The sequence below is a fragment of the Empidonax traillii genome, unplaced genomic scaffold (assembly GCF_003031625.1).
Source record: "Empidonax traillii isolate 1590-97213 ecotype Southwest subspecies unplaced genomic scaffold, ASM303162v1 scaffold272:size679582, whole genome shotgun sequence".
NCBI classification, from domain to species: domain Eukaryota; kingdom Metazoa; phylum Chordata; class Aves; order Passeriformes; family Tyrannidae; genus Empidonax; species Empidonax traillii.
In genome coordinates, this window is record NW_020955465.1 from 153,039 (window position 1) to 173,417 (window position 20,379).

Consider the following 20,379-nt stretch of genomic DNA (forward strand, 5'->3'; position numbering starts at 1 on the left):
AAAAGCTAAATGTTCATTATGCCTGTATTTCAAATGGTTTAAATGACCCCTTCCCATTTACAGTTTCCCAAAAACATCAGAAAGTTATCATTCACCACCTCACTGTGCCAGAGAAAATTTATGAACTCTGAAAAGACGGTTGCATGCAAAACAACCAGTTTAGCACAGGAAGACTGGGCTGGGGGAGAGGTTCTGTCATCATGCACACATTTTTAGAACACACCTCTCACAAATAACAGTCCCATCATAGAATCACTTACCAGTGCAAAGGAACGATCAAGCTGGTTTCAGACTCCTAAATTCAGGAAGAGCCTTATACTTGAGAATACTAATTGGAGACATTTCTATACAGAATTAGTATTTAAAGTATGTTTGTGCCAACCTCTCTCCCAAGGCATTTCTTAACAGGCACAAGGGAGAAATGCAGACCTGTCCTGGGGCAGGGCTGGAAAACTGAACAGGGCTGGAGAGCTGCTCAGCTCAGCACTGCAACACAGATCTCCCTCTGTGCATCCAGCTACAAATCACAAGGCTAATGGAAAAAAAGTTTCACCTGAACTTTCAAGAGCCATTCTGGAAGATGCCAACCTTACAGTTACCAAGGCAAAACTGTCCAGGTGGCCCCCCGGGTCGCTAACCAGGGCTTGTGAACTCAGAGGCCCAATTACAAAATGAGCAAAGTCGAGCAGGTCCCCATTCACACCAGATACACCTGCACTAACAAGGGATTACTTTCAGACAAGGCAATACACTAATTATCCTGTTTAATAAAAAAATTGTAGTCTGCCAACTCAGTAAGGTAATGGCCTATTTTGTTTCTATTTCAAAGGCCCTTAAGAAGATATACACTTTTTAATGGAGTAGGAGAAGGAAAAGGCAGTGCTCTGCATGTAGAATGATGCTGAAAATGCTGCTCAGTCTTCAGGTTTGAGGGAAATTGGATTTTCATATCTAAATCTATTTTCAGAGGCACACAAGAAAATGTAATTAGTTCACCTGACAAAAAGAAAGCCAACTGCCTTTATTTGGCAAACAGCTTATAAAATATGAGAAAATTAAAAAAAAAAATCAAGACAAAAAGTGCATCAAAACAAAGACTGAAACTCCCATATCTTAGCATGTATTTATAGGGTACAAACTATATGCACACAGAGGCTTTACAATTACATAAACTACAGGCACTGGGAGTACAACAGTCAAAGCTAGAGCTGCAAAACATTTAGAGAACTGAAACAGTGGTATCTGTGGGGCCAGGGACAAGATTACCCATCCTGATCTATCATCTAAGACAGATTTTCAGGTCTTACCACTTGAGTTCCTGTTTGAATTAGACCATCTCTTGCTAATGCAGATGCCCTTCAGTCTGTAGCTTTTAATAAGCCTACTGAAGCTGAAGCTTGAATTATTTCTTTGCTGTCAAGAAACTGTCTTACTTGCATTACAAATTTACCAAACTTCTAATTACTGACTCTTGAACATTTTTCTTACAGTTTGACATACCCTATTAGCCAGTTTCTGTTCCCATTCAAATTAATTTAGCCTGATAAGTTATCCTTTGAGGTAGTCTAAAGCTACAGCAGCAACCCAATAAGATGTTGAATCGAATTCAGAGATCCATAGGAACACAGAAGTCAAAATAGTTGAAGTACAAAGCTCATTTGAAAAGCAGATAGTAATCTTTTCCCTATTCCCTAACAGCATCAGAGGAAGCAGAAGTCAGTTCCGTTGCAGTTTGGTATTTTTCACCCCACTGCAAATTCACAGCTGATGGACTACCAGAAAAGTGAAACACCGACTTGCCTCAGCCTAGTCCTCACCAGCAGATGGTGTAGGGAAATACTAAGAGCACTGTCCTGTGGAGCACACTGCTCCCCCACTGCCATCTGCTTCATCAAGTAACAAAGAAAATGGCTTAAGAATCTTGCACAGTCAAATTAAATTCACTGAGATTTTAATCTTAAAAAATAAAAAAAAAATCAGTGCTTGATGAAGCACTTACTAGCTATGCATGATGGGTCCTTTTCAGAGGCATTCTTGCTATCATTAAAGTTTCCTCATTTATTTTTTCTGAAAGTTTATATTGCATTCCATGTATCAGAACTAATACCTTCTTCAGCAACAGTTTTGGAGCTGTCCAGAGGATGGAACAATGCTGAAATTTCAAACTGCTATGCCATTCTCATGGGCCCCAGTTGGCTGTAGAGGGACGTGTGCGAGCAGCTGCTGAATGGGACAGCAGACACTCCAGCCAGCTCACGACATCACTGACCACTGAGGAACCCTGCAGCAGAGAGCTTCCAGGGAGGGACAGTAAAAGCACAGAGAGCCCCCTGACATGATGCACTTCACCGAGATGCAAAACCATCTTTTCAAGAACAGAGCATAAGATCTTCTCATTTATAAATATCAGTGGCCCATCTGGGGAAGAAAGTAAGAATGTTTAAGCAGCATTATAGGGCTGAAAGGCTTACCTTCTGTATGAACAGGAGGTATTGCAGTAGATTCCCTGCTCTTCTTTAAGGATTTAGAGCAATTTACCCGAGGACTCAACTTGCCTTTCTCACAAAACTGGCCATCAGTGATGCTCAATGCAAAGGTCTCCCCTCAATCACAGGAAAATTTTTCCATGGTAAAATGGAAGACATTTAACCAAAGACCTTACAGGAACTACTGCTTCCATTTTCAGCACCTAAGCAATAAAAAGCATGGAAAGCCTAGAGAGAACACTGTTCCCACAGGAATTTTGCTGTTTGAACGTTCCTTCACAGTTCATCCAAGCTACATCTCCAACCAGATCAGAAAGCAAGACACAATGGCCTACAAAACATCATAACGTTTAGCAAAAATCAATTGCCTGAGAACAAAATACCCAAAACCCAACTTTAACACAGAATTCCAAATACTCAGAAGCTTTTTAATCCTGCTGTTTAATGCACTAGATATAGCAACTTATTTAAAAAAAAAAAACAACCAACCAACCAAACAAGCATGAATGCGTTAACAGTAACGTCTGTAGTCAGTTGCCAGACCACTCGGGGCTGGATCAAAATTCTCAGCTTGTCTTATGGATTAGATGTATACAAGGCTGCAGTGACTTCAGAAAATTCAGTGCATATCTTCTTTCATGAACACAGGATGAACACACACACACTCCGGGCTGCCACTTTTAACCCCTTTATAAAAGGAAAAGCAGAATAAATGCATCTGGAGACTGGATACCCAGACTGACTGTTTTCAGCACTTCCACAAGACTTGAGTCGTGTTTTATGGCATTTATCCATGCTACCAGAAACAACAGTTGTATATGTGGGGAAACCATCACACGCTATGGCAGTAAGACTGGACAAGCAGCAATATTTGCATGAAGTAGAGATTTACTGCTATGGGAACACTGGACACCAAAGCCAGGCCACGCACAAGTGGGAAATGCATCAGGAAACAGGTCTTTGAAAACACAGACCAGAGAGAGAGAACCTGGATGCAGGTAAACATAAAACCCTAAAATAAAGGCCTGTGAATACATGAATACATGGAAACGATGCCACTTTTTCTGGTGAAGGTGAAAATTCACTCAGAGTTTCTCAAAAGAAATCTCTCCCATCAGAACTCTAGCTCCGTAATTGAGAGCAATGCATCCGTAAGTTTATCCAGAAAACAGAAAACTCAGCATCACTCAAAATCAAGGCAATACTTTCAGGCCAGCAAAATTCATCTTATATCATGCCTGTTCCATTCAACTAACTATTTTTGCAGCTTTAAAATAAGAAAACTAATAGCAGCTGAAAAACTCTCAACTCAGCATCTGTATGAATAACCTGACATCTCTTTATGGAGTGGTGGAAGGCGAATGAAGGAAGATGTTCTACCAAAACTGAAATGATGACCCATTGCAGGGGTGGTTTTTTAAGAAAGAATTTCTTTTCAAGGAGAATTGAAGTTATTGGAATATTCATATTATCCACCATCAGCCTGACCCTCTCAATCTGAGCAAGAAGTGAGGGAGACAGGGACAGTTTCTGAAGCGCAGCAGTTAGTGGGTGAGACATTGGGTACAGTCCTGAGGGATCATTTCTGTTGGTAGTGCACGAAGTTTTTCACATATTGGTGCTCATCCTGGATTGGCTGTTAGCTGGAGTGAGCTCTCCTTGGCTACCTTCTCTCGGAGGAGACTGCAACAAGACGAAAACACATCCTAATGAGTGATGTGCAAATATCCCACACCCTGGTTCCTGAGAGACAAAAGGAAGCACAGGCGAAGCACAGCAGGATGGCAGCAGGGGGAGAGCATACCTCCAGTTCATAAATAATGACCACTTTGTGTTTACAACTTCTACAGTTCACAAGAACTTTTCCTAAAAAAGTCGAACTAGAACTTTTAAGCCATTAGTATTTACTACAGACAAGGTGCTGCTGGCCCCAGTTTAATCCTATCTGCCATTTAGTTATCACAGGGATTGATATACTATAAAAATGAAAACATTCTGTGCAGACGGTCTATCCTTCCTAAGGACATCCTTTTGGAACTGCAACCTGGAAGCAATGTTCCTAAAAATGAATGCATTTTTTATTTCATCTGCAAATAAAGTTACTTGAAATTGTTGATAAAAGTATGTCTATCAAGAATTAGACAAAAGGAATTAGAATTAAGCCAACCGTATAAACTTCAAAGGACATTTTGAGTTGTACAAGAGGTTAATGTATTGGCTAGAAATACTTGTTCCTTATGTATTTCCTTAAATATTTAGTATTTACTATTTTAAGAATTTATCCAATTATGAATACAAAAAATTCATTCCCCTCCAGAATCTTCAATTAATCAACTTTTATATTTTTAGTTAAAAAAAAAAATAATTAAAACCTTAACACTGTCTCTAAGTGCCCTTTTGACACGGCCGTACCTTGACGTGTATCTGGTTGCGCAGGACGGCAGCGCGCAGGATCATGGCCTTGGCACGGCGCTGGAACTCTTTGCCCATTAGTAAGGACTTCTCGAAAGTTGTGCTGCGCTGATCAACATCTCGAGCATAAAGAATCTGTAACCAACACTGAGAACTGTACACAGGAGCTGTGCGAGGGTTCCAGAGCAGGAAGCTCTCTTTGTACCAGGGAACACAGCTCAGGCATTATGGAGCCTGAGTTCGCACACAGCTCACCCCTGCTGAACGCACCAGTCCTGACACGTGAATGCCCCTTCCAAGTGCCCCAGTAATGGCGAGTTTCTAATCTTAGTAAATAGTAGTAATAACACATCTCAGTCCATAACACGTATCTGAAATGCACTCACCTTACTGTGTGAGTCTATTCTGGCATTGATCAGTCCCTCCAGAATCAGCTGAGTGAGTTCATCTTCCAGAGCAGCCACTGTGGTGTTAAAAGCAGTGGCCATCTTGCGCATGTCTGCCGACACATAGGGACTGAAGTACTAAGAAGAAGAAAATACTCAGTTGCCAAGAGTAGTCTCCATCCTCTGAAAAACCAGGCGGGGAAAAAATGCAAAGAGATGGCCTATCTCCGTGTTCATCCACCTCTCGGGATGACAGGAACAATTACCTGGATAAGGGCACGATTTCGAATTTGGGTATAAAGTGTCCTGACATGAGGTGCAAGGTACATATCCAGTAGCAGGTTGTCCTGTGCAAAACAATAAAACACATCAGAAGCTGAGAAGCAACCTGGAAAAATATATTATTCTCATTTTCTGTAACATTTATGTGTATATACTTAAACCTTAAGGATATTACACTACTACAAAGCAATACGATAGAAGAATGAATAAGAGAACTAGCAATATATTTATAACCTTTATCATTTCTCTAACCCTCTACCAGCAAACTGCTCCCAATTTCCATTCACCATGTCAGGAGACAGAAGACACCAAAGAGCTGAACACTTTAAGTAGTTACTTTTGACAATCACTGCTTCTCACAAAAGGCTAGGCAAACAGAACTTTTAGGGTCTGTTCTATACTGCTCTCCTACAACTCACCTTCATCTCATCCAGCATCTTCAGGCATGAAGCATATTTAGATTCATAAAACTTGAAAATGATGTCACGAACCTGTGGCTCCAGCTCCAAAAACAGTTTGAAGGAGCTACAGATAAAGATGGCAGTGATCAGACATTGAAACTCATCACTTTATTATCCCATAACCTCATCAAACCAAGTTGCAAGATTACAAACTCTCACTATCATTTCAAGATTGCTATAATTTGCTCTCTAATGGACCAGATAGCCCAATTTCAGCACAGCTGGGCACCTGCAACACAGAGAAAGGCAGCACAGCATCAGAGCTGTGGTGAAGGAAGGTAAGAGACTTCTGTCAAACTAAGTAGTAGAAGTGTTCATCCACACAAAACAAAAAAATGAGTAGGAATAGATCAAAATCAGGAAATTATCTTAACAGCTGCCTCTGAAAAAGGGCTGTGTCCCTCTGATTTAATATCTGTATGGACCATTGATGGAGACAGACAACTGGGCTGTGCAGATGCTGGATCTGACCTGGGTTGGAAACTTATACTACAAAAACTTCAGCTGTGATCAACCACTGTGTTTTGGCAGTGAAACACCACTTAATGCTAAAGCCAGACTAAGGCTCAGTGATTCTTTCTCCCCTGTATAAGAAAGTTATTCTGCTGCCAGAATTCACTCTCAACCAAAATCCTATATCCCAAAAGATGTCCAGTACATACAAACATCACCCAAGCTTACCTACTGGAGATAACATTTCGTTGCAGTTCCTGACGGTCAAAGGTAGCAAGGGCACAGAGCCCACCATACACAGCCACATTGCTGGGAGATAACAGCTATGGGGAGAGGAAGAGACAGAGTTGTCACTGACTACTAAAATTGTGTAAGGTTGGCATTAAGTATTCTATCCCAGGTCTTTCCTTCACGCAGTGACAGGATTAGTCCTTGTCAAATGCAGTGGAACCACTCAGCTTGCTCTCACCCAGTGTGTGGGGTGAGAGGGCCTGAGCAGTGACACTGCTAAGAGAGTAGACATCAATTCCAAGAGCTTTTTGATTGAGCTACACAAAAATACAAATCTCAAAGGTAATTCCTATGCGATCTAGAGTGGAACATTTAGAGAACCCAAGAACAGAGACTTTTTGTTAAACAAACCAACCAACCAGCAAGGTGCACTGCACCACCAAACTATACAGGAGTGCTGCAAGGATAACTACAATACCTGAATTTTACAACCTAATACTTAAAAAAGTTACATCCCCTCCAAGACCTGCACAGAGCTCCCTCTTAGTCCTCACCTCAGGGAAATCACAGTGATCAAATGATGCCAACAAGAAGCACTTTGCTGCCTGTTTGTACTTCCGGGCAGCTAGTTCGGCCAAGCCTAGGAACCAGAAAAAGTTAGTCCTTTGTTTATGATAATATACAAATTAGGAGAAATTGCAAAATCTGGGAATTAGGAGAGGCCCCCATATGGTTGCTACTGCCTTCACTACTGAAGTAAAACAAGATCCTCAGACTGTATCAAGCATCCCTTGAGCTACATTGACTCACACTGGTATCTTCTCCAAAGAAACTCAAGGAGAAGAAAGAGAAGGCAAAAAACAGCCAGCAGTTCTATCTTATCAGCTTCATTACATTTTGCATATCTAATGCAGAAATAAAAAGTCCATCAAACTGAAAGAAAAAATAAGCCAAGCACACCCTGTTGCCCAAGGGCCCTATGGACAGCTAACAAGCAGAAAGACAGGCAAACCATCCAGGAAGCTGAAGGACTCACTCACCTGCTGCACATTTCAGTTTGGTGAGAATTGCTTGTGTCTGGCTGTCTCTTTCTCCTCTTTGCTAAAGCATAAAACAAAGCAGTAGTGAGCAAGCACTACAAAACCTATTTTTCTTACAAGTGTCCTCAGGATATTTCATCCTAATAATTAACTTGCAAATCTCAATGCCAAGATAACTTCATTGTATTTGTCTAGGAAATATGGCAAGAACTGAGGATGGGAAATACCTGTTTTTACCATGAACAGACTTTGTACACATATATCATGGGAGAAAAGCAACAATGACCTCCAAAGGAATAGTATAGCAGCTGAGAAGGAAGTCTTATATGGAGCAAGTCATAAAGGGGGAAAGGAAGAAATTGCTTTATAAATTTTGGACATAGAAAACAAAGGGAAAACTCGTGCAAGTTAAAAAGTAAGGACTTACTTCTGCAATTTCTGGTGTAGACTCAGCCTTGCTTACGTAGCTCAGAACATGAGACCAATTCTGGAGGTAGACACTGACCTGTAAAGAGCCAGAAACAATGTGGGGTAGCCATGGATAAACAGTGTTCCTTCGATAAGCCTCGTCATTGCAGACACAAGACCAAAGTACAGGGGGACATCGCAGCAGGTATCAGAAAGAACCAAATACCATTTCCTGCAAACCCTCCTACCTTGATGACATTGAGACACATGTTTATGACATGTTTAGCACTGGTGCAGTAATCACGGGCTCTTGAATAACACTTGAGAGCGTTGCTGAGGTCCCCACAATCCAGGTAATGATCACCTAAGTCATCATGGCCTCTCCTGGAGCACAGGAATTAAAACATCAGTGAACTGGGTGCTCAGAAAGGGACCAATCAAGTAACTCAACACACTGACCTAATGCACTGAATGCCTTAGTTAACATCCTGTGTTAAGTGCATGGAGGAGAAAAATGCTCTTTCTTGCTCCAGCAGAGCCTTCCGCATCTCACCTGATACTCTCCTTGATGGAGTTCCCTTTGTAATTTTTCAGATCTGTGTCAAGTTTCTCCAGTTTAAGAAGAGCTTTTTTGCGCGTAGCTTCGACCCAAGCTGTGTCAAGAGGAGGGGGTTCAACTCCACCATCGGGGACAGCATCCGGTGTATTCTGAAGTTCTCTGAAAGCATTTGAACGGAGCTTAATATTAGGCTGCAAACTTTTCAAAACAGAGGTCTGCTAAGTGCCTGGCACTGCAACCCTAACAAACACTACTGCATACACAAAATAGATCAAAGAGAAAACAAGGATAGTGGGGAAAAAAAAGAAAATTGATAAGATTTCCAGTACAAACAGTAACATAAGCATCACAGACGTTTACAAATACATCTCAAAATTATCCTGTGATCTTAGGATGAACATACTATCACACACATATGCTAAAGATTCCCAAGGCAAAACAGACGAAATCTTCAAATAGGCATAGCAACAAAAATAATGCAAAGATGAGAAATATAGATGGATAAGTCAAGTGTCAATGGCTATTCTCAAGAGCAAACCTCTTGTTAGAGAGGGAAAACACTAAAAACAAACTAAACCAAGGCAAACAGTTAGGTTAGGTTTAACTTATGACCACAAAAGCATCTAGAAGAGGTTTCGTCACCACAACCTACCAAAGGAAAAACAACTATGGTCATTAATATTTGAAGCAGTTGCAACGACTAAATGCAACTCAATATCCACCTGCAGCTTTTAAAAACATCACGATTTCTGAATTAGATAATGTCTTCTGTGCTTTATCTTTTAGAAAAGCATGAGAACCTTAGGCCTGAACACACATTCCACTGCTATTGAATTCTAAGGGTAAAGACAATTTCCATTAGGAACATTCTGGTATTACATGCAAAGTCTTCCACTGTGGCACATCAGTTTAAACTCTTTCAGGAAAGCTCCCCATATTCCCATGATCTCTCAGTACCTGGTGGCCTCAGACAGCTTTCTGTGGATTTCTTCATACACATCAACATTGAAAGTTCTCTGGACAAATGACAGAGCCATCTTGAGAGCTTCCACCCTCAGCTGTGGACAGTGATCAGCAATGAACTGCAGCCGCTCGATTCGCATCAGCCCACTGTAGCTGGATGCATACTGCTCCAAATCCTGCCAACAAAGCCTGGCCTCAGAAGGTGGAGATGGACACACCGTGTCAGGCTACTGCACTGTGACCTGCACAGGTTTTCCTGCAGACTTGACCCCTTCAAGGAGGGCAACATGACTCAGACAAATAAAAAATCAGGTAAGATGTCTGCTTTCTTTGAACATTAGTAATATCCTCAGAAATACGCAGTACACTACAATTTACCTTTTCTAAATTTTAGCTGTCTGTTAAGACTAATCAGCTTTAACATTTTTCAAATGGGATTTTTTTCTAAATCCTTAAAGGAAGAGGCCACATACAAAAAATGCACCTACAGCCCTCAGCAGAGCACGTACCAGTGTCGGGTTTTCCACCACATAGTTGATATCAGGTGAATTTTGCTGATCTTCCTGTGGATCTACGTCAATCTGCATGGGCTCCACTGCACCCTAGAATAGCAAAAGGAAGCCAAAAGTAGCTTATTACATTTGAGCAGGAAACAACTATGTGATTCAACCTATTAAAGACTTGCTTAAATACATGTAAAGTTTTAAAAATGAAAAAGCACTCCTCAGTCTTTTGATATATTTAGGATTTCTCTCTAGCAACGCACTGGTCAGCACAGCTCAGTGTTCACAAAGAACCCTTTATTTGTCTTGCCAGATTATCAAGCAAGAAAGTGAAGGGGTCAATAAATCTGATTCTACAAAGTATCTCAGGTATGCATGCCAAATTCCAAGTGACATTCCATTTCTCCTCCTTGAGCAAGAGCAGGCATTAACACTTAGTTCAAGAAGTTTCAAAAGTCAAAATATACCAACTCACCAGAACCTTTCAAAACTGTTTTAATGTTTAAAAGTAATATTTTGGGGGGAAAAAAGGGTAACAATTGTTACACTTTTAAGAATACTGAAAAAAGTAAAGAGCAGAAGGCAGACTGGCAATTTTACAGTTTCCAGCAAATACTGAGGAATAATTTGTCTGCACTGCAGAGATCTGCCATCAGCTGAACTATCCTGTTGTAGTATCTGAGTACATCTGCTTAGGTAGAGCCTCTTTCTCAGAAACACCATAATTTTATTCTCCCAGTATATTCTGCTTTGAACATCCTGAGGACTCACAGCAGTGCAGTGACCTCAGTATAGCAGCACTGTTACAGCCCCTATGTGTGTGTACCAGGTAGGACCAGCTGGACTGATTGGACTGATGCTTTCTTTGTTTGCAGGTTTTGTTGTGAGTAGGAGCAGGGCAGATTCAGATTTCCCAAGTCTAAAAATTACATTCACCCACAGCCTGTTTATTCTTTCACTAAATGGTACATACCAAATGCACACACATCTCAACATTGATGTGGAATTGCCCAAAATCTGAAGTAAAAGCAAGTGAAACATATAAAAGCTTGTTTCCTAGTACAATAATCTTTCCATGAAGGAAAGGGAAAGAGGATGCAAAGAGTTTTATTGTCCAGATCACAACTCAGGAAAAATGTGCATAAAAACTGTTAAGTCACCATAAATTGAGACCATTACTTTTTCCATTTTTATCTCCCTTATCTTTTTTCTCATATCATAATCACTAAATTCCAGGGCTGCTTTGTTTAGGTTGTGTATGCCTACCATCGTAGGCACCCCGTTGAAGGCACCTCACCAGGCTTCTCACAGGCTGATAAACTGGCACTTGAGCTGAAGTCTCCTGCTGTACTCCGGAGGAAGAATGACCTATTGCCGGAGGGGGGCTCAGTACAGACCTGTCACTGACGAAGGGGCAGAGCTGGAAGCTGAACTCTCCCTCATCCTGTGCCTCACTTCCCACAAGCCCATGCCCTGACAGAGAACTTGCTACTGCTGAAACCCGCAAAGGATCGCCTGCGCAGGTACCGTATCACCGACCCCTCGGGGCTCCCAGGGCTCTCCCCTGCACTGCAGACTCTCAAATCCTCCTCATCGGCAGCCTCACCGCGCCCTCCTCGAGCGCCCTGGCCCTGCCTATGGCGCGCACAGCGCGGGACCCGACCGCGAGGCCGCGGCGGGGACCGGATGACGCTCCGCTGCTCGTCGCGAACGGCGGCGGAAGCGACACAGCCGGACCCGACGGAAGGGCGAGTGAGGGCCCAGGGCCTGCCGACAGCGGCCCCTTCCCGCGGAGCCCACGGGCAAGACCACAGCGCGCCCACGGAGGCCGAGGCCGGGCCAGGGTGACGGCCCTTGCGCTGGACGCGGCGAGGCCGGACCAGGCAGGTATAAGCCGGGGGGGCGGCTGCCCCGTTACCTGCAAGTTAAAGACCTGGACGGGCAGCGGCATCGTCCCCTCGGCCGCCGCTTCCGGCTCCGGCCCCGCCTTCCCCGCTCCACTTCCGCTTCCGGGCCGTGCGCCGCCGCCGCGCCGCTTCTGGCAGGTGAAATTCTTAAAGGGGCCGCGGCCCCGCTGAGCCCCTTCGGGCCTTCCCTGCACGGGGCCGCCGCCACCCCCCGGAGCGCGAGGCCGCCCACCCGCGGGGCCATGAGGCGGCCGCGCCGTGCGGCGGGGGCCCGCGGGGCTGCAGCATGAGCGGTCCCTGCCTGGGGCTGCGCAGGGCCGGGGTCCTGCTGTCCCTGGGCGCCGCCGCCCTCCTGCTGCTGCTGCTGCCGCGGGGGCAGCGCCCGCCCGTGCCCCGTGCCCCGCCCGCCGCTGGGCCCAGCGCGGCCCCCCCGGACCGGCCGGGCCCTGCAGGCTCTGGCGGGCCCGGCGCGGGCGGCCGTGGCCGAGGCCTCGCGGGCAGCCCGCAGCCTGCGCGGAGGGGCCGCCCCGGCTCTCCTGCGGGCCCTGCCAGGGAGGCGCTGGAGCTGAAGGATATCTTCATCGCGGTGAAGACTACGAGGAAGTACCACAAGAGTCGGCTGGACTTGCTCCTCCAAACCTGGATCTCCCAGGCGCGGGGACAGGTGAGGCCTCGCGGCGGGCGAGGACGGGAGCCTCGGCCTTGCGTGTCCCGGGGCGGCTGCTGCACTTTTTCACCGGGTGTTAGAAAGCATGTGTTAAAAGCAGATTTCCTTTTAGGACTGAGGAACGTCGTCTAAACGATTCCTCCTCTAAACAGACGCTGTTGATTAAGCTACTTAGCTGCAGTCTGGCATCGGTGGTCCAAGCAGACATAATTTGCTGATTTTTGGATGACTGTGAAAAAATGCTACACAAGAGTGAAAGAACCCTAGTTCTGATGCATCTAAGCCACTATTTTGGACCAAAAAGTTCAGACGCTTACATTTTTCTACAAAACAACACAAAATTAGTTCCCTTGTGTCAGAATTTCAGCCCATTCAAGCATAGTAAGGGAATTTTGTCTAGCAGTTGGGACAGGACGGCATTGCCGCCTGCTACTTACCACAGTGACTTGTATTCTTTCCTTTTAACCTATTTGACAGTTGTGGATTATTCCCAGCCAGAGAGAAGAGGTACTACCAAAAAAGACCAAAATAATTTCTATCTGGAAATTGGTTATCTGTACCCTGAGACTAGAAGAGTAAATTGTAGGATGCTGTATTGAAATGACACTTTTCTGGCTTGCAGTGAAAAAACGAACAAGGCAGGGGTTGAAGTTGCTGAAGTGGCTACTGTAAAACAAGACAGACATAACGTTCTGAATTCTGACTGCAACTGAACAAATTTTAAATTAGTTTCTGAAGTTCTCAAACGTGGACACACCCTTTTTGTCTCCTACAGACATTTATCTTCACAGACTGGGAGGATCAGGAGCTACGCCTGAAAGCAGGTGAGCTGTGTAGCCTAGTTGCATGTTATCTGTTGTAACTGAGTTTTGTTTCTTTCATACTTTTCCTTATTTCATACTGTACAAGCAGTTAGGGAAGTTAAGATGGAGAAAACAGAGAAAACTTGCCTCTGCTTACCGCCTGAACAAGATGCCTGGGACATCCTGAGTACTGGGTTCACCTTTGGATCCACTTTCTTCTTGTTAGTAAGCTTCAGTCTATGTGGTCCAGAGTTATATTAGGTATTTCCTTTGCACACAGTCTCCTACTGCTGTTTATATACCCTCATTTTTATGCACTCACACAATTTTATGACCTCTGCAGCTTGCATGCCAGATGCATAGACCTGTGAGCCCTGCCTTTCCTGGAGTTTGCTCTCCATGTATGCACCATGTGCACCTCAGATGTACAGGATTAGTGCCAAATGTGCACTTCTTTTGTAGTCCTTTTTGTACGACACGTCTCGCAAACCTGGAAGGGCTGGTCTTTATTTTTCCAGGGGATCATATGATCAACACCAACTGTTCTGCTGTCCATACTCGGCAAGCTCTCTGCTGCAAGATGTCTGTGGAATATGATAAATTCCTGGAATCGGGGCAAAAGTAGGTGAAACACATTGTTCTGATTGACTTTGTTTCTTCCAGTACTGTGTTCACAGGAAACTTGAGTAACCATCTCTGCTCCAGTATGGAATGCAATCTTAGCTAAAATGTGGGGATGAGTGCATGGAAGGGAGCACAGCATAAAGCAGCGCTTATAAACAAGCGTCCTTTGGAAGGTGGGAAGGATTATGATCTAAAAGGGGTTATTCTTTTCAGCCTCTTTACAGAATTAGCATCTGTGGGTGCTTTTGGCTTTCCAAATCTGTAATTTTGGGCAATAAGACTTCCTGCTCCAAAGCCTGAAAGACTCACTTGTAAACCTATAACTCATTTCTTTGTCCCTGTAACTTCTTGTTCTGTTTTGTGTGAAGATGGTTTTGCCATGTGGACGATGACAACTATGTGAACCCTCGAACTCTTCTGCATCTCCTGTCTGCCTTCTCACACAGCCAGGATGTCTATGTGGGGCGACCGAGTCTAGACCATCCCATCGAAGCAGCTGACCACGTCCAAAGTGATGGATCAGTAAGCAAACAGTTTGTCTGAGAGACATCCTGAATTTCTAAACCTTTAAAACCTTGACAGTTCATGGGATTCCTCAATAAACCCAAGTGATTTAATCTGTGAGAAGTGAACCTGGCACTGGTCATTTTCAGAGGCGGGGTGCTGAGTTAAAGGAACCTTTGCTCTGATGTTGTACACATATGTACAGCGGAGTTTGTCTCCTGGGTGGGTGTCTGTTTCTGTTCCTTTACTCATGCATGTTGTGATATCCCTTGCACTAAGCTTAGTATGGCCTCCCCACCTTGACTCTTCCTTTTCCTTTAGGTTATGGGGGCAGTGTTCCTTGTTTTAGGGCTTGGGAGTTTGGGTTGGAGTTGAGGGGAGTTTTTATTTCTTTGTTTTGAGTGCAGTGTCACATTGTCATCATCTTGAACCAACCTCGGATGGGTGGCAAAGGCTTTCTAGATAAATAAAGCATTTTTAGTTCCAAGTGGTTACTAGGTTTCCAAGAACTGGAAGCAAACATATCTCAATCACAAGATACATGTGCTAAAGGACAAGTCCTAACCAGGCCACCTGTACTGACAGGTCTAAAGATAAATGAATCCATTAGCCAGAAATTCAGTTATAAAATAGCTTGTTAGGAAAGACTGCACAACAAAATAGTCTCCTTGGACATGGAGCCAAGTGTATAATTGACCACCTTTGATATCCTCAGGAGCACTGAGCTGACTGTGATCCTTGGCTAGAATGACCAGGGGACAGATGGAACTGGGTAGGAGTGGGACTGTAGTTTTCCATTTCATATGTGCTACCTCCATTATGCTAATTTGATGGTTCACCTGCTGTCTGTTCCAAGATAGAGTTTCGTTTGAGAGAACAGGTAGCTAGGCTTTCAGCAGCCTAAACAAATAGGGATTCATCTGTAGCCTTGTTCTAAGTGCAGTACGTGATATCCAATAGAATTTCAAGTTCCCTTCCCTGCCCAGCCAAATGCAAAAAGCTGATTATCATTACCTACTGTGTGTTTTTTCTTGTTGCTCTTCAGAAGACAACCGTGAAATTCTGGTTTGCCACAGGTGGAGCAGGGTTCTGTATCAGCAGAGGTCTTGCTTTGAAGATGAGTCCCTGGGCCAGGTAAGCAGTGTTCCTAGCTGAGCTCCATTGATACATGTTTGGGAGGCTTTAAAATACATTTTCTCTTGTCTCCCACACTCTGTCTCGCAGCCTGGGCAACTTCATTAGTACGGCAGAAAGGGTGCGTCTTCCTGACGACTGCACCATTGGCTATATCATTGAAGGGCTGCTGGAGGTAAAGCTGCTGCACAGCCCATTGTTCCATTCCCACCTGGAAAATCTGCAGAGACTACAAGGCGAGTCTGTGCTGCAGCAGGTAGGGCTATGCCTCACGTCTTATCCTTATAATTATACCTCAGTCTGATCAGAAAGAGTATTCTGCATAGATGTAGCACTCTTCAGCAAAGAAGGATGTCTACAGACTGACTCAGAGCTGTGTTCTGCCCGAGTCCTTCATTTAGGTAAAAAGCACACTTTCATCCTAGCCAGCTAGGTCATAGGGCTGTCCCCTCATTTGGGGACACATTATGCTACATGAAGTCCAAATAGAGTATTTCCCATCTCCTTCTAAGCCCTGACTTTCTGTAAGTGGCAGTAGCAGTAAGTGTAGAAGGAGGCAATATTTAGTTTGCTAAACAGTATTCCTGGTTTTGCCTAACAAAGTCTCAGTCTTAATTTGTGCTGTTCAAAAATGTAACTATAGCAAGTACTTCTTCAATAGCTAAGACATAATTAAATGTTCCATCATTTTTAAAAATAATTTGTCTGAATCTCCAGAAGCTTAATGTTTCTTAGGAAAAATTAAGTAGTTTTATAATTGCTGGGATATGTTTTTCCTCCTGGGCAGCAGATGGAGCCAAAAGGCCATCCATCAGCTTTGCTTGCCTCCTGCTGCTTGGCACCATGAGAAAACAGGAGTGCTTTTTTGCCCCTGCAAGCGGCTTGGTTATATTTTCCTGGCAATTGTATTAGGCAGCAGAAATGTGCACTTGGGGCCAAATTCCGCTGTGATGTAATCTCCTTCACGTTAGTGGGTTGGACTGTAGGCTTAATATTGTGTTTCATTGGTGATCGCTGGCTCCCTGAGATGGTAACAGCTAACCCAAAATCTGTAACCATCTCTGCTCCAGTAAGGAATGCAGTCTTAGCTAAAATGTGGGGATGAGTGCATGGAAGGGAGCAGAGCATAAAGCAGTGCTTATAAACAAGCACAGGATGTCCAATTAGAAAGAAAACATAAGTCTTCTTGTACCTGGCACCTGAAAATTTCTTAATACAGTGCTTGTGTGGAAGAATAGCACTGAACTGAGGTTCCAGAGATCTAAATTGTGTTCCAGGCTTTTCACGTGGCAGTCCTTTGTGTGCCATTTAACATGCAGATGTTTCTGTTTTCCCTCTATACTAAAGCATCGCTATTACAGACTTCAGGTAGTGTCTGGTGAGGATGATTATGTGTTATTTAGTGAAGGTACAGACAGGAGCAGGATTAATGTCCTCACAAAGCTTACAATGGGAACTCATCCTTAAGGGCAATGCAGTTTTCACATCCCCTGTGTATTCTCCCACATTGCCTTTAGTGCCATTCAGTGCCAACATTGTTTATGTCACAGCTAACCACTGTCCTCCAAATGTGGTCCATGTTCAGATTAATCAGCATCCTTGGAGACTTTCTTGGTATCTCGCTAATAACCCTGCTACCTCCACTCTGGTTTTCTGTATTAGTGTTACCATTTTGGAATATTTATTTGTTTTTACAGGTAACCTTGAGTTATGGGGACCCTGAGAACAAACACAATGTTGTGAGTGTGGGAGGAGTGTTTGGCCTTCAGCAAGATCCAACCCGGTGAGTGTCCACTTCCAAAACAAGATCTCCCTGCCTTGTTCATGTTTATCATGTGTCAGATGATCAAACTCCCTAATGGGGTTATTTTCTCTTGTCAGCTCTTGTTGCTGTGGTAGAAGTGGGTAGACCCACCCTCTCTGCTCTGTCAGACTGCTGCACACTCATAGCTAGTATGTTCTATGTACGGAGAATTCCAATCTAATACTGTCTTTTTTTTGCCCCCCCTTAGGTTTAAATCTGTCCATTGTCTGCTTTATCCTGACACTATCTGGTGCCCTGCTAAGAAGATGTCATAATTCTTGACCAGCCACTGACACCTGTATATTATTACCTAGTTTGCATAAGGCAGGAGTTGTGGTGGACTTTTTTGGTGGTTTTATTCTTCTTCTGGGAGACAACCAGTGTTATCTACAGAGGAGATAGACAGACTATTTAGAAAAGCAATAAGGTGTGGTTTGTTCAGCTGCAGCATGGAACATTCCAGAAAGAATCTTTGTTCTTTTCTTTGGTGACTTTTCATAAGATGACAACAGTGCTGTGTGTACGAGTCACTTTACACTTTCTTCTGATGTCATGTGAACCTGTGCTTGGGCACATCTGAGGGAAATGCAGTACTGGGAGTGAGACTGTTCTTACTGCCCTTAGAGGCTTTTAGAAGCCGTTGTCTTGAAGCTGGAGTGCTAGAGCAGTCTGTAGTCCCCATGGTGACAAGAGAGGGGAAGTTTTTGCTCATCTTTCTTGGGAACAGAATTATTTAAGAGGTTCATTGGCCTGCCAGATTAAAACTCCGCCCTTGGGCCAGAATAGGGTCTGTTCTTAGATAGAGAAATCCTGGAATCACTAGGGTAAACAAGGCTGAAGGCCCTTGTAATGAGAAAACTGTGCGTAAGGGTAAGCTTACTCAGGACTGGATAAGAGTTGCTTACAGTGCACGTCCTCCCCTGTTGTCCATGTGTACCTCCTGTGGAGGTGATTGTCAGACCTGGCTCGCCTGCCAACTGAACTTCAGTGGCTGATGATTATGATGGTGGTCTGCCAGGTCCGAGACTATTCCCTTGATGTTTGATACTGAAGAAATATTTGCCAGACAAGATGGTAATCTTTTTTGCTGCTTTGGCTGTAGTTGGTCGCATGAGCTGGCACAGCTTGGGCTGCCAAAACACACCCTGTTTCTGAAGCTGTGTGAGGGAGGAGAAATGCTAGATAGCTGCAATGTGCTGCAGGTCTTGATGGTGTCATTTGAGAACCTTTAATTGTATGACCACAGTTACTCCAGCTTCTTCAGATAATCTTCCAATTAACATAAGGTCAACATCAGTGCTTATTTTTTTTTATTTATTCCTTAATGTTTTGATAAACAGTTCATTTAGTCACTTAAAGGAGCACATTATGAATGTGCTCATTCACACAGAGACAGAAGTTCAGTGCTGTAGCAGTGTCATCTGCTGCTGCTTTTTAAAGAAAATAAACAGTTTTGAAAGTGCAAGGAATGGGGCTCCATATGTTTACTTTTCTGTTAGCCCAGACTCTGGCCATGTGCAATCCCCACCTGACCTGAAGAATAGCATGAAATATGACTTTGCGAAACCACTGTTCATTTTTTCAAACTCTTCAAAAAATACTTGCTGGTTTAGTGCTAGAGTCTGAGGCTGAATTAGGGGGAGAATAATGGAATTATGGTGTGTGATCTGGAACTATGATTGCTGGCTAGAATGTGGACCTAGTAGAAGTTTCAGATTTCTAAACAGCTGTGCTCAGCTGTACTGTGGACTTCAGCTACTTAACTTCCTGGCAAATGCCTGCAGTGTATTCTAGGATGCCACTTAGCAAAGGTGTCAGCCTTCTGAGATACACTGTTTCCTGCATTCTGCTTTTAAGGCAAAACTTTCAGCATTTACCTCAGTACATTGTCTTCTTTGCATGATTTTAGTTAGTTCTACTGAGGAGCAAACAAGCTGACTTCTGTTACAGTCCTGCAGTTCATTTTTATATTTCTCCTTCCTGTCATATGTCCTAAGGTGACTGTGAGGTATGGGAATAAGAGTACTGCAGGGAATTGGCTCAAAGTCCAGCCAGCACAGTGGAACAGTGACTGTTCCATAACGGGGTGTCAGTGTTACAGGTGTGCCTGGCACAGAAAACAGGAGGACTCGAGGAACAGTAGGTTCTGCCTCCTTATTACATCTTCTGCTAACTAGAACTGAGGCACCCTGTGGTTTAATGACTGATCATTAATAGCTCTGGAAATTCCTGGTATCTCTATAATTTTTTAAAAACACTTGGTTTTAACATCCTGTAGAAGAAAAATGAAACTTCATGACCTCTTGAGGCAATATGTCTTCGAGCACTGATTCTGAACTCTTCTGTTGGAGCTTTTCTTCCCCTTCCGCTGGAAGCAGCCTCTTCTAAGATAACACAGACAGCATGGACTGGGCAGCAATTGTATGGCAAACTGCAGTTAAAAAATTACAACGGTTCATATTGATGGCACCAAAACTAAGTAGAAGCTTCACATTGTGCTCACTGGTCAACCTAAAATAAGTGTGCCAAAGAAGCGGTGCCCTCAAAGTGGGGAGGGTGTTAAAAAGGACCGTGTTCTCCTGCAAGGCAGCAGGGAACTAACGGTTGGGTGTGTTCAGGCTCCTTCCATGGTTTCCTGTGTTGAGAATACAGTAAGCTGTGTGGATCTATCAGGATGCAGCTTTTTAATAAAACTTTTTCATACATAAAGTGATTCTACAAAAATAAATATTTAAATATGTCAAAGGCTATG

At 43.7% G+C, this 20,379-nt stretch overlaps 2 protein-coding genes across 4 annotated transcripts; one reads left to right on the forward strand and one right to left on the reverse strand.

Moving 5' to 3' along the window:
* Positions 1-2,900: 2,900 nt before the first annotated feature.
* Positions 2,901-12,749, reverse strand: GPS1 (G protein pathway suppressor 1). Of its 3 annotated transcripts, none has more exons than XM_027889756.1 (14): positions 12,731-12,749; positions 10,191-10,283; positions 9,676-9,857; positions 8,713-8,877; positions 8,408-8,543; positions 8,179-8,256; positions 7,752-7,812; positions 7,266-7,351; positions 6,709-6,803; positions 5,986-6,091; positions 5,551-5,631; positions 5,285-5,422; positions 4,899-5,033; positions 2,901-4,169 (listed from the first exon to the last, which is right to left on the reverse strand). In XM_027889756.1, exons 2-14 carry the CDS (start codon positions 10,266-10,268, stop codon positions 4,095-4,097), a joined length of 1,416 nt encoding a protein of 471 aa, XP_027745557.1. In that variant the 5' UTR covers positions 10,269-10,283; positions 12,731-12,749; the 3' UTR covers positions 2,901-4,094. The 3 variants fall into 3 exon arrangements, with proteins under 3 accessions (XP_027745557.1, XP_027745554.1, XP_027745556.1); XM_027889753.1 differs by lacking the exon at positions 12,731-12,749 and adding an exon at positions 12,103-12,185; XM_027889755.1 differs by lacking the exon at positions 12,731-12,749 and adding an exon at positions 12,118-12,166.
* RFNG (RFNG O-fucosylpeptide 3-beta-N-acetylglucosaminyltransferase) lies at positions 12,378-20,372 on the forward strand. Its single transcript, XM_027889761.1, has 8 exons — positions 12,378-12,755; positions 13,534-13,582; positions 14,080-14,182; positions 14,554-14,707; positions 15,735-15,823; positions 15,914-16,079; positions 17,521-17,606; positions 17,836-20,372. Exons 1-8 carry the CDS (start codon positions 12,378-12,380, stop codon positions 17,900-17,902), a joined length of 1,092 nt encoding a protein of 363 aa, XP_027745562.1. The 3' UTR covers positions 17,903-20,372.
* Positions 20,373-20,379: the final 7 nt, after the last annotated feature.

Bases quoted from the DNA above. Each gene is read 5' to 3' on its own strand.
- GPS1 (XM_027889753.1), bottom strand. From the start codon at position 12,135: ATGCCGCTGCCCGTCCAGGTCTTTAACTTGCAG. The intron at 6,804-7,265 runs GTGAGGACTAAG...CTCTCCCCATAG, and splicing joins ATCACTGTGATTTCCCTGAG to CTGTTATCTCCCAGCAATGT. The intron at 4,170-4,898 runs GTACGGCCGTGT...GTCTTGTTGCAG, and splicing joins GCAACCAGATACACGTCAAG to TCTCCTCCGAGAGAAGGTAG.
- RFNG (XM_027889761.1), top strand. From the start codon at position 12,378: ATGAGCGGTCCCTGCCTGGGGCTGCGCAGGGCCGGGGTCCTGCTGTCC. The intron at 15,824-15,913 runs GTAAGCAGTGTT...TCTGTCTCGCAG, and splicing joins AAGATGAGTCCCTGGGCCAG to CCTGGGCAACTTCATTAGTA. The intron at 17,607-17,835 runs GTGAGTGTCCAC...GCCCCCCCTTAG, and splicing joins CTTCAGCAAGATCCAACCCG to GTTTAAATCTGTCCATTGTC.